This window comes from Rousettus aegyptiacus, unplaced genomic scaffold, assembly GCF_014176215.1.
Source record: "Rousettus aegyptiacus isolate mRouAeg1 unplaced genomic scaffold, mRouAeg1.p scaffold_m13_p_5, whole genome shotgun sequence".
Taxonomy (NCBI): Eukaryota; Metazoa; Chordata; class Mammalia; order Chiroptera; family Pteropodidae; genus Rousettus; species Rousettus aegyptiacus.
In genome coordinates, this window is record NW_023416308.1 from 9095443 (window position 1) to 9107784 (window position 12342).

The 12342-nt window shown below is 49.6% G+C and overlaps 2 protein-coding genes and 1 pseudogene across 7 annotated transcripts in view; 1 reads left to right on the forward strand and 2 right to left on the reverse strand.

Annotated features, from left to right (window-relative positions):
- Positions 1 to 1330, reverse strand: part of SPRING1 (SREBF pathway regulator in golgi 1) — a 42127-nt gene extending 40797 nt beyond the window's left edge. For 4 of the 5 annotated variants that reach the window (XM_036220870.1, XM_036220867.1, XM_036220868.1 and 1 more), the window contains exon 1: positions 1077 to 1330. In XM_036220870.1, coding sequence (XP_036076763.1) covers positions 1077 to 1187 — 111 coding nt within the window. In that variant the 5' untranslated portion in view covers positions 1188 to 1330. The remainder of the gene's footprint in view (positions 1 to 1076) is intronic. The other variant, XM_036220871.1, reaches the window with a different exon arrangement.
- A 201-nt stretch (positions 1331 to 1531) lies between these two features.
- Positions 1532 to 12342, forward strand: part of RNFT2 (ring finger protein, transmembrane 2) — a 60467-nt gene continuing 49656 nt past the window's right edge. For both annotated transcript variants that reach the window (XM_016149485.2, XM_016149486.2), the window contains exons 1-5: positions 1532 to 1656; positions 3243 to 3418; positions 3889 to 3947; positions 8785 to 9266; positions 11128 to 11204. In XM_016149485.2, the coding sequence (XP_016004971.2) occupies positions 3395 to 3418; positions 3889 to 3947; positions 8785 to 9266; positions 11128 to 11204 (642 nt within the window). In that variant the 5' untranslated portion in view covers positions 1532 to 1656; positions 3243 to 3394. The remainder of the gene's footprint in view (positions 1657 to 3242; positions 3419 to 3888; positions 3948 to 8784; positions 9267 to 11127; positions 11205 to 12342) is intronic.
- On the reverse strand, positions 8137 to 8255 carry LOC118603493 (annotated as a pseudogene).

Genomic DNA, 12342 nt, shown 5'->3' on the forward strand with positions numbered 1-12342 from the left:
TCTGAGACCTGGCTCACAACATTCAGAGATCCACCAGACAGAGAAAGGACAACACGTGACCTTGAGAAGCTGTGAGGTGGCAGAAAACACAAGTCCTGACAGCACTTAGTTCACATGAATGTCACCAACACATCCCAGTCAATAAAAGAGGCTTACAGCACCCAGCCTCTCTGTTTGCCTAAGAGGTGGGATACGGTTCCCCATCTTTCCTTTTGGCAGCTCCCCTGCCAATGTGCTAAAACAAGGATGACCATCTAGTTTATTTCCTGTTCATTAATATACTTTATTTACAGACCTGACCCTAGAGGGTGAAAAGGACAGCTTTTAATAAATACGAGACAATAGATTAGCATACACCAGGGTTGTCCCGGGTGTCTGTCCTTGGGTATGTCCACGTGTATGTCCCTCTTTTCTAAAAAACCCAAACGCTCAAGCCGGACTAATTACTGCTTGTGGGTAACGTTTCCCTCCAAACCACTCTGTCTTTTTCTCTCGAAGAAAAACTAAGGGGGTGAGGACGTGAAAAGAAAATTCCACGCAACCAAGTTTACGCACGGAAAGGGCACCTCGTGGGTCCCGCTGAGTCTCAGGTGGACCACTGCGCCCCTGAACTACACGAAGGCCACTGCTGGCCTCGGAGCTCGGCGGCTTAGCGACCCAACCATCTCCGCCTCTCGCGTCGCGCTTTCCCGGCTGTCTAACAGGGACACCACCCTCCATGAATGCGGCGAGGCTGAAGTGAGAAGTGCTCACCCCGACTCCGCACGGGACCTGGCCGGTAGACAGCACGGAGGCGCAGTGAGGGTAATAACCACCACGGGGTAAGGGACCACGGCACTGGGTTCGAGTTCCAGCTCTGCCCCCGGCCTCGGCGCGCCCTCTCGCCCAGGCACCAGCGAACAGGGCCACCTCCGCCCGTCCGCAGTCCCCGGACAGCAGTGCCCACCTGTCCGGACATAGTGGCAGCGCGGCTGCGGTGGCAACTCCCCCACCCCGGGGGAAGCCGGCTAGCCAGGGGAGCTGCTGCCTGAGGCGCCCGGAGCAAACGCAGGAAGGCGGGGCGGGCGGCCACTCACCTGCTTGAAGGTGCTGGTGAGGAAGTAGACGAGCGAGAGCCCGAAGACCAGGGCGAGCACCCACCTCTTCCGCAGGAGCCGGCGCCACACCATGGCCGCCAGGTTCACCATGCCGGCACGGACGCGGGGCGCGGCGGCCGGGGCGCGGAGCGGGGCAGGCCCGGGACCCGGGCTGCATGGCCCCTACGCGGCCGGCAGCCGCATCCCTGACGCCGGGCACCGGCCCCGCGGCGCTCAGCCCAACCAGCTCCCGTCAGCCAACCCGCGCCACGTGACCGCACTCGAGGTCCCGCCTCCACTCCCCTTGCGTCACCGGCCGACCTCGCTCGGCCTCATTGCCATTGGTCCCTGAGGAGAGACGACTTTCTATTGGCTGAGGGCCGGCCAAGGGGCGGGCAATCATGTGCTTGCGGCAGCTGTAGTTGTGCCCGGATCTTAGCGCCTGGCCAGTCAACTGGAGAAAGAATCCTGCGAGAGGCCGGAAGCACTCGGTAGTCACGTGCTCCCGGGGCTGCTCGAGTAATGATTGGCTTGGAGGGACGTGAATGATGCCGCTGTGATTGCTGCATTGTCTCTACAGGTAAAAAGAGAACGCGTTTTTCTTTTTCCTGGGAATGGTCCATTTAGTGTCCTGCCCTTGCAGTCTCTAGGGCGTTTTGAGCTGAAAGTTGGCTGCAGGAATGAAAAACGCTCGCAGCGTTGTACCCAAAGTGCACCTGCCTCCTTTCAATGCAAGTAATGCAAGAGATGCTCTCTTGCGTGCGTTTCGGTGCAGTCATGTATAAGGACCCGGAGACTCAACTTAAAACGTAGCATGCATTGAAAAGTATCGGTGTAATTCTTCATGGATATGTAGTCCATGCATAGAGCAGAGGGTTAAAAGGCGTTTCATTCACTCATTCAGGTGCATCCCATGTGCAAAAATTTATTCCAGAATTCAACATTGGAATAATTATTTGAGGCCTGCATCCAACAAAGAATCTGAAGCCCCTTCAAAAGCAAGCATCTGAAAGTAGACTCTTGAGCATTTAATTTAGGAGGCTGCGTCAAATTTGTGAATGGAAGCTTTGGGATACTGTATTTTATTTTCCCCAAGTATTGCAGGTGATGGGGAGTCGTGTGGATTTCATTAAGCTGGCATGCAAGTTCTTGAGAAATATTTACATAATGAGCTTTCCTTCATATATGAAGATGCTGCTGCTGACGCATTTCTTAGCTGATTTTCCAAAAGAGAAAGAAGGCTTAGCCAGTGAGTTTTCTCTTTAATCAATGACCCCAGTAACACCAATGCTGACCCCTGAAGAAGGCTAGTCAAGATTAGGAAGTCATGGTGCCCTGAACTAAGAGTCAGATATATTTGGTCTTCATAAAGGTATTCAAGGAGGCTAAATTTATTTATGGAAAGTCCATGGCCTTTATTTCTTCTTTAGGGTGAAAGGTCTGGAGGGAGCAAGGGATGTAGAAAAAGGTAGAGTTCCAGAGTTTTACTTATCGAACAAACACATGAGTGCTACTCTGTGCCAGGCACTGTTTTAGATACTGAGGTAGAGGGACAAAGCAGGCCAAAGGCTCTCCGCTTTTGTGGCATTTACCCTCTAAAGAAGGACACGTCGTAAATAAGTAAACCTGTAAATAAGTGCTATGAAGAAGGTAAAACAGGGCAGTGTTATGATGAGTCAGGAGGGTGAGAGGAGAAGGCCTTTCGGAGGAAGTGACGTTTGACCTGAAGGAGCTAGCAAGAAGGAAGAGAATTCCAGGGAGAAGGAAGAGCAGGTTCAAAGGCCGTGAGACAGGGGCAGCTGGTATGTTTGCAGAACAGAAAGGCTAGTGTGGCTGGAAGGGAGTGGAGGGAAATAAGGTTGGAAACAGGTGAGCTGCATCAGGTAGAACCTGTAGTGTATGAACAGATTGAATTTTCTTCTGATTGCGATGCAGAGCTACTGGGGGCTCTAAAACATATGTTCTGTATTCCCCAATTAGGACTCAGTTTGACAATAGGACAAAATACATTGAAATCATGACCATCCTCAGGAGTCCTAACGAGAGATTGATAAGAGGCTAACCAGAGGGAATCATATACTTATAGCTACCCATGATGTCCCAAGACTTATTCTCAGGTTCAAGGCACCCCATGGACTATTCATGTAAGTGTTCTGTTCTATCTAGGGTTTGGAGTCTCAAACTCCCTTGACCTTTGCATCCCCTCTGAGGAGGAAGAGGAGCGGGAGGCCTGCTTTCTCTGGAATCCAGTGATCGCATCCCCATCAGGAGCCCTGAACGCTCACCTCAGGTGTCGTCAACATGGAGTTCTGAAGTCCATGTGGCTCCTCACAGTGAACAAGGTGACATGTCCGCATGAAAATTCACATTTTCATTCCCACTTTATTCAATGTGAGGGCTGGAAAGCGGCTTTGGGTTCAGCCACTCCACCCCCACCCATTCAACAGATGAGGAATCTGAGGCCACGGAGAGGTTACTGATTTGTCCAGAGTCACACAGCAAGTTAGGGGCTATATCAGTCCAGAATCCACGTCTCCCACTGCCAATTACTGCTCATATCACCTCACTACTTTCTCCTCTCCCAGGAGGACTTCCTCTCCTCTGGGTCTCAACATCTCCATCTGTGAAATGGGGAGATAACACTTTCTTTACTCAGTCATATTGAATGGCATAACAGATGGAAAGAGGGTTTGGAAAATGTCAGCTCTAGAGATGTAATATATGAGTAGTCTTTATTTATGGTTACCATGGCAATCTGACAGGCAGCATGAATGCTGGGAGAGTCTGGCTCATGCCATGTGTTGGCTTTCAGGTCTTAAGGAAAATGCAGAGACGCCACAGCAGTAACACGGATAACGTTCCACCTGAAAGGTAGGCATCCCCTGGTTTCTTTTTATCTGGGGACTCTGGGCTTCGGGTGGTCAGGGGCAACCCAAAACTGGATTGAATACCTGCCTCTCAGGGTTTCTTGTTAGAGGAGCAAAGGAAATCTGATTGGAAACTGCTTTGCACAGTGATGGCCTATACTACTCAATACATAACAGCTGGCATTGCTCTTATGGTAATTCGCAAAGCCCGTGTGACAGGTGATCCACTTGATTCATTATCTCAATGATTGTACCCACAGGATTTTAATTTATAGAGGTGACTGAGTGACAACATGGAAAGGCTAATGCCATTGAAAGATCTTTATTACTTACATTTCCCGAGAGAAAGGGGCACGTCACACAACAGAAGGCCACATGGGGAAGCACCAGGGTCAGTGAGGAGGCAGAAAGAAGCAAAGAGAAAGCATAGGCCACAGCTTTTACTGTGTTTTCTGCACAAATCAAGGCAAAGGAAACAGCTTAGCATTGTCTAGTTTGAGTAATGGCAGTGGGCTCTGGGCTACTGGGCTGGTCTCTGGCTGTCTGGTGCCCGGTCCTGAGTGATTTGGTGCAGGAGAAATATTGGCTGGATGTGTGAGAGTCGGATGAAGGAGGTGGTTAGGGATACGGGCTCTGGATCCCAGGGAAGATGTAAACAACTTTGGCTATTAGTTTGGCCCTGTAATTAGTGGATGCCAAATAAACAAATGCAGAATCTAAGAAAACACAGTTAAAACACTCATGAGCTAGAATTTCTCTAGTTAAGCCCAAGAGAGAACATACCATGGGACCTGTTCTCAGATTGTGACAGTCTCCCAGCCCCAGACACCTCCTATCCCCCACTGAGCTGGCACATACATCCAAGGAGCAGGCTTTTCCTCCTCCATATCCTATTCCCTTACAACTCTGAGGTTGGCTGCAGAATCACAGAGTACCCACCAGTTCTAGCTTTGGGACTGAGTTTTGTATTGATCCTGCCTGTTCTACAGGGAAGGGCTCTGGCCTTAAATCAGATGACCATTGGCCAAATCTCAACTCAGCCACTTCCCACCGACGGTGCCTTTGGAAAGTGACTTCACCCCTAGGCCCGTTTCTCCACTCATACATGTCAAATAATGAAATTCGGATTGCTTACGAAGGAGTGAATGAGTGTGAAAATGCACAAGTACAGCATGCCTGTCGGAGCTTTTCCAGCCTCTGAAGACAGAATTATTGTCTGCCTTCAAGTGAACCATGAGATCTTTGTATTCCTCCCTACTTACTCTGTGCCACTGATGAGGTCAGGATTATTTTTAACCACCATTTATATAGGTGAGGAAACTGAGGCTCAGAGAGGGGAAGTAAATTAAAGTCACACAGCCAGGAAGCAGCAAGGCTGAGATTCGGACCGCAGTCCCTTTGCCCCCCAGAGTCTGTGCTCTGAGCCAGCACGTTTCGGCTGCCTCCTGTCTGGGTGGACCCACTCCTCTCCTGGGCTGCCTCCTACTCTAGCCCTTAAGTGGTTAAGTTGGAAGCGCAGCCTCTGCCTCCCCAAGGAATATTCTTTCCCATTTAGGCTGAAATCTCCTCTGGATGCTGGGACCTGGGGAAAGGAGGCCAGCTATAAAAAGCCCCGTGGTGGATTGCGTCTTCCCTGGTTGTACTGGAGGCCCCCTGAGCCCAGTGAACTCAGTGCTGGTGAACTTAAGGGGGGTAGAAAGGCTTTCCAGGGCCTCGTGGGACAGTGGAGGAGAGAGGATGGCCCCCATGTGGGCCAACATGGGCACCTGCCAGGACTCCTTTTTTCTTAGCTCAGCTTCTTAAAGTACAGAAAAACCTCGAGGCCCCTTGAGGATCATAGCCATGGAGTCAGTTGTTATTGTTATTGTTAATATTGTCTTTATTATTCCCCCAAATGTCATGGAGAAGGACCACACATTTCCTGGGATTTGGAGGGAAGCAGGGATGAGCCATGCGATAGGGGAGGAGGCACCGTCTTCCAGGTCCTTCCCTTGCACCAGGGTTAGGGTAACTTACCCTCAAGTCAAGTTTGGGAAGCCAGAGCAACCAACCCTGAGATTTCGTCAGACCAGTATTTACCTTGCAGGGTTTCACAGGTGTTCTGCAAGCTATTGATAGGTTTTCCACAGGGAAAAAAAAAAAAAAAGAATTCCAGGGTGAAAGAAGTTTGAGAAACACTAGGTTTAAACAAAATTACTTTCTTCAATTGTAGGCCTTCTCAGAACCTTTAGGATGCTCTCATTCATTCTTTCGGACAGTATTTCTTGAGCACGTTCTATGCGCCAGATGCATTGTGTCAGGTAGGAGAGGTACAGTGGGGGCAGGCAATCACGGTCTTTGACCTCATGGCACAGAGCCAATCTAAAGTACTGTTCTCAGTGCTTACTACACAATGGAATCACTTGGGGCTCTGAAGACAGATGCCAGGGCTCATCCCCAAAGATTTTGATTCAGTTGGTTAACACTGGGTCCCGGGCACCTGGCTAATCACCCCAAATGATTATAACGTGCATCCAGGGTTGAGAACCACAGGTGAGCAGTAAAATGCTAATTCGTGATCAGTCCCACGCAGGTGAGGTTAGGATGCAATGAGAACTAGGATCGAGAAGACTGTCTTAGTCTATGGGGTTAGGTCAGGGCAGGCTCCACCAAGCAAGAGATTTTAGTTGAAATCTGAGGGAGGAGCGTGGGTACCGAAGTGGAACGGGGCAGCGGTGACATCTGGTGAAGGGAACAGCCTGTGAAAAAGCCCTACAGTAGGAAGCCCTGGCATAGTTAGAGGGGGGCACGCGGTAGAATTGGAGTTTGGGGCCAGGTAATCCAGGGTGCCTGGCAGGTTCTTGGAGTCTCGGTCTCCATCTGTAAAATGGGAATACTATTACTCCCTCTTTATAGGGTTTATCTGAAGCCGTGGGAAGGATTTTGGAATGGGAAGCTCTTTTAGTGGGATAGTGAAGTAACAGAATATGTTTGGTAAAATGCACCCTGGTCTCTGAATGGAGACTAGATCACACAGGGTCAAGAGTGAAAGCAGTGTATAATTCCCTCGCAGCCTCCTTCCCGCTGCCATTTTGTCCCTGGATGATAGCTAGGATACATTTATTAAGCACCTACTGTGTGCCCTGGGTTGTGGGTCCAGAGGATGAATGGAACTCAGCTCTGGCTTTCACTAAGCTCATAATGTATTTTGAGTGCCGTAAGGGACTGCGGAGGTACTTTGGGGGCCCTCCTGCAGGGTAAGAGGAGGGAGGCTCTTCGCCCCGCCGCCTGACACGTGCACATGAAGCACATCAGCTCCATCAGCTCTAGGTGTATCTGTTGTGTAGACTGAGTTTCCACATCATGCTTCCATGCGAAGAGAGGACAAGCCCACGAGAAGAGAGGTGGCATCTGGAACTCCAGGCACGGTGTTCGTGGGGAAAGTGCACCCAGTTCTGGGCTGACTGCAGGGGTCAACTCATGGCAATGGCCATGGAATCCTTTGGCTGATTCCAACACCAGAGGTTCCTGCTGGGAACTAGAACAGGCAATTGGCCCTGGAGGTCTTTCCATAGTCACTGGAGAGAACAGTTCCCATTTATTGAACACCTCCTAAATGCAAGGTCCATTGAAAAGGGTATTCTAAATTTGATCCCTCAGTAATTCTGTGCATGAATGGTGTTTAGGCCCATTTTTCAGGAGAGAAATGAGTTGTTAAGGCCCCTGGGAAGGGGAGAGCTGGTTTCAAATGTGGGCTTCTCTATTAAGTCTTCTTCCCGTTACCGTTTGCTGCCTTCCAAATACCAGCTGTGACCAAGGCTGGACCCTTCTGGGAACTGGGAGTCATTGAACTTGAAGATTACTGAGCCGGGGCCCCTGGGTCCCTGAGGTTATTCTAGAATCCTAGAACTCTGCTTCCTTTTCATTAAAGTATAGCAGTCAAGGAAGTGAGCTCTAGAGTTAGTCTGCCTGGGTCTGTGTACCCCCTGCTCCATCCCATATGAGCTGTGCAACTCTGGACAAGTTACTCCCTCTCTCTGTGCCTCAGTTTCTTGATCTGTCAAATGGGAGTATTATTAGTACTTACTTCACAGGGTTCATAGGAGTTAACCAATGGAAAGCACATAGAAAACTGTTACATAGTAAGATTTCTTTATATACATATATACACATATTATTTATTTATTTTTTTATTTAAAAAAATTTTTTTTAAATGCCTACAGCACCTGGTCTTCCTCGGTGGTCTCCCAGCCAAGTACTAACCAGGCCTGACCCTGCTTAGCTTCCAAGATCAGACGAGATCAGGCAGGTTCAGGGTGGCATGGCCCCAGACGATAGTAAAATTTCAATGAAGATTGTTACCCTGTTGCCGTTATTATTTGCATGTGTTTGCTAGAGCTGCCCATGACACGGTACCACAGACTGAGGGGCTTAGACAACAGGAATGCTATCTTCGCACAGTTCCGGAGGCCGGAAGTCCAAGATCACACAGTGTTGGCAGGGTTGGTTTCTTCTTCGGCCTCTCTCTTTGGCTTGCAGACAGCCAGCCTCTCCCCGGGTCTTCACGCCTCCTTCCCTGTATGTGTGCCAGTGTCCAAATTCCCTGTTACAAGGGCATCAGTCATATCGGATCAGGGCCCACCTTCATGAACTCATTGTAACTTAGTCACCTCTGCAAAAACCCCGCCTCCAAAGATAGTCACACTCCGAGGTCCTGAGGGTAGGGCTTCAACATAGGAGTTTGCGGGGAGGAAGGGTACACAGTTCAGCTTATAACATTGATGATATTATTTGTCCTCCATCCTCGACTGGATGACTATCTTGCCTGACGTTGTGGGGCTTTCTCTTCCCCTCTGGCCCAGAAATCGCAGCCAGGCGCTCAGCTCCGAGGCCAGCGTGGATGAAGGGGGCGTCTTTGAGAGTCTGAAGGCAGAAGCGGCCTCCCCGCCAGCGCTCTTCTCCAGCCTCTCCGGCCTCCCGACAGGCAGCCTTCCGGCCACACCGTTCCCGTCCAGCCTGGTGCTGGGGGCCTCGGCCAGCGGCGGGGACGTGTTCATCCAGATGCCCGCGTCCAGGGAGGAGAGCGGGGGCCGCGGCGAGGGGGGCGCCTACCACCACCGCCAGCCCCATCACCACTTCCACCACGGCGCGGGGCACCGCGGGGGCTCGCTGCTGCAGCACGTGGGCGGGGACCACCGCGCGCACTCGGACGAGGCGGGCGACGAGCAGCCGGGCACTCCTGCCCCTGCCCTGTCCGAGCTGAAGGCTGTGGTCTGCTGGCTCCAGAAGGGACTGCCCTTCATCCTGATCCTCCTGGCCAAACTGTGCTTCCAGCATAAGCTTGGTGAGTGCCAGGGACATAGGGGCTTCATCCCGGGGTGGGGTGGGGTGGGGGAGGGGTCTCCATCCCAAGTGCCAACAGGAAGGCAAGCCACTCACCTTCTCTGAGCCTCGGTTTCCTCATCTGTCCAGTGCAGGTTGTGGTAGAAGCTTCCTTAGCCAGTTGGTTGGTGTGAAGGAGTCGAATGTAGTAAGTTCAGACTGCTTGGGTCTGAACCCAGGCTCTGCCCATTCCTAGCTGTGTGCTGTTGGGTGAATTATTTAACTTCTCTGTGCCTCTGGCCCATCATCCATAAAATGGGGGTTTTAACAGGACATACTTCATGAAGATTGCAGTGAAGTTAAATGAGCTAATATATGTAAAGCACTTAGGGCAGTTCTATGCAAATGTAGGTTATTATTTTCATTGTATTCATTAGTAATACCTGCAAAACAGAACCAGACACAGAGCAAGTAAGTGCTCAATAAAAACTACCTACTGTTACTGTTATTAGGAAAACGATTCACACAGTGCTTAGCCTAGAGCCTGACACACTTAACATTCAATAAATGGTGTCTGGCCCGCTATTACTGTTACTTATTTTTATCAGATCAGGATGTTGCTGTGTGCTGGAGAGTTTTAGGCTGTTGTTTAAGTCCTCTAGGAGGAATCATGGTAGGAACTATCTCATGGCTAACTACATCTCATAAGACAATATCTAGAGGGATTTAGCTATTCCTGTTTTATCTGCCTCTTCTTGGTAAATGCTAACTGTCTCACATCACCCCATTTTTCTTGTTGGGGTGCTACCATGGAAGCCCCTCCTTTTCTATTGCTAGAAACGGAAGCCAGTGTGTTCCCCCTTACCCTGAATTCCAGCAAACTCCCAATTTAAATCTTATTCTCAAGGATGTTCATTTTCTTTTTCATTTGGCAGGTTTATTTGTTTTTGCTTTATGTTTTTGTCTCTTGTTTTTTTTTGTTTTTTTTTTTTTAAATCAAGGAGGAGAATAGAAGAAAGGCTTGTAGGGTTACTAATTTTTATCTCATGTATTTTCAATGAAGAAATACATCTTTGACAAAGTAGATATGTCAAAATACCTGAAGTACACATACTATTAAAAAGTCAAAAGTGAGCTCCAAGCGTGAGGGTCTGTGCACATCGTGTGAAAGCAGAATCCTGTAAGGAAAAGTAGGGTTTGAAAATCCCTGTTCAGGGAGAATCCCAAGATTGTAGCTTGGCAAACAGTGGCAATTGCATGAATTGCAGAATAACGTTCAGTTCTGTCCCCCTTCTTGCAGGGTCGTGTTTTCCTGTCGGTAGGAATTTTTCCCCCCTCTTTACATTTTCTTTATGGTGTTATGATCTTTCTCTGTGTACGCTTTTATTACAAATAACACTCCAGATCCATTTAGAAAGTAGAAATAATAGGTACGATTTACTAACTGCTAGAGATTGTGCTCTGTAAGCATTATCCCTCCATGAGCTAAGTACTGTTATTACCCTGTCCGTTTTATAGATGAGGAAACAGGGCCTCAGAGAGGTGCAGTGACTGGCCTAAGCTCACACAGAGAAGAGGTGGCAGAGTCGAGATTTGAACCCAGTCTTACCAGACTGCACAGCCTGTGCCCTTAACTGGTTCTATAAAATACCCCACAGTGGCCTCGGTTCCATCCCTAAGTCAGAGGCCTATACTCAGAGCAGTTCATGGGTCCCAGTGATTTACATGGCATCCCAAATCCCCCAGAAATGAGATCGCCTCTCTCCTCTGTGGTGAGACTCCAAGGGGACCAGGGATGTGTCTTTTTAACATCGTTCACAGTCCCAAGTAAGTCAGGGCCAGACCTGATGAGTCTAAGTGGAGGGCCCTCCTCTATCCCACAGGCATTGCCGTGTGCATTGGGATGGCCAGCACCTTTGCCTATGCCAACTCCACGCTCCGAGAACAGGTCTCCCTGAAGGTGAGTCACCTGGCAAATTAGTCTCCTATGGCTGCTGTAACAAATGGCCACAATCTTAGTGGCTTAAAACATCAATTTATTATGTTATAGTCCTGTCTATCAGAAGTCCGAATTGGGTCTCAAGGTGGCAGTAAGAATATATTCCTTTTGGAGAATTTCAAGGAGAATCTGTTTCTTTGCCTTTTCCTGGTTGTGGAGGTCACCTACGTTCTCTGGCTCCTGGCTCCTTCCGCCTCTTCGTGCCAACACCATTGCATCCCTGAGTCCATCCTTCCATAGGCACATCTCCCTCTGACCCTCCTCCCTCTTCCACTTTTAGGGACCCTTGTGATGACATTGGGTCCACCTGGATAATTCACAAGTCTCTCCCCATCTCAGGGTCAGCTGATAGCAACGGTAATTCTATCTGTAACCTTAATTCCCCTTTGTCATGTGACCTAACATATTCACAAGCCGCATCAATTAAGACAGGGACATCTTTGGGAGGCTCTTCTCATGCCTGCCACCCCTGGGCAGATCCCCGGATGTGCCATCCTTCTCCCAAGCCCTTCTACCAGCAGCATCTCCCCCATGCGCCCCAGCCTAGTCCCTTTACCCTCCTGACCCTCAACCAGTTTGCTTACTTCCAAACCATCCTCATGGTTAAGGCCATCCTCCTGGCACTACCGGGTGGCCATATAGCTTCACCACCGTCATCCCTAAATGCCCTCTTAATACTTGCTGGGCACTAAGCGTACCCAGCACAGTGCTGGGCTCCTCGCACACTTCGTCTTGCACATTTGTCCCAGCAACCTGGGAGAGAGGCAGGGCCATTCTCATTTCATTTTCCCAATAGGAAACAGTGACTCAGAAACACTAAGTTATTGCCTGAGGTCACACAGCCAGTGCAAGTGGCGGCATCAGGCAATGAACCCAGACATTGAGCTACAGGCTGTGCTCATCCCAAGTTTAAATCCCAACTCCTCCACCCACCTCCAGCCCTCAGACAGGTTACCTCGGTGACCTCAGCCTCAGATGCCACCTCTGGAAAAGGAACTGTGCACACCAACCTCATATACCCACGAAGTGGATTAAATGAGTTAGTACAGAGAAGGTGTTCAGTGCCAGGCACATAGGTAACATGTAATTGAGGTATTTT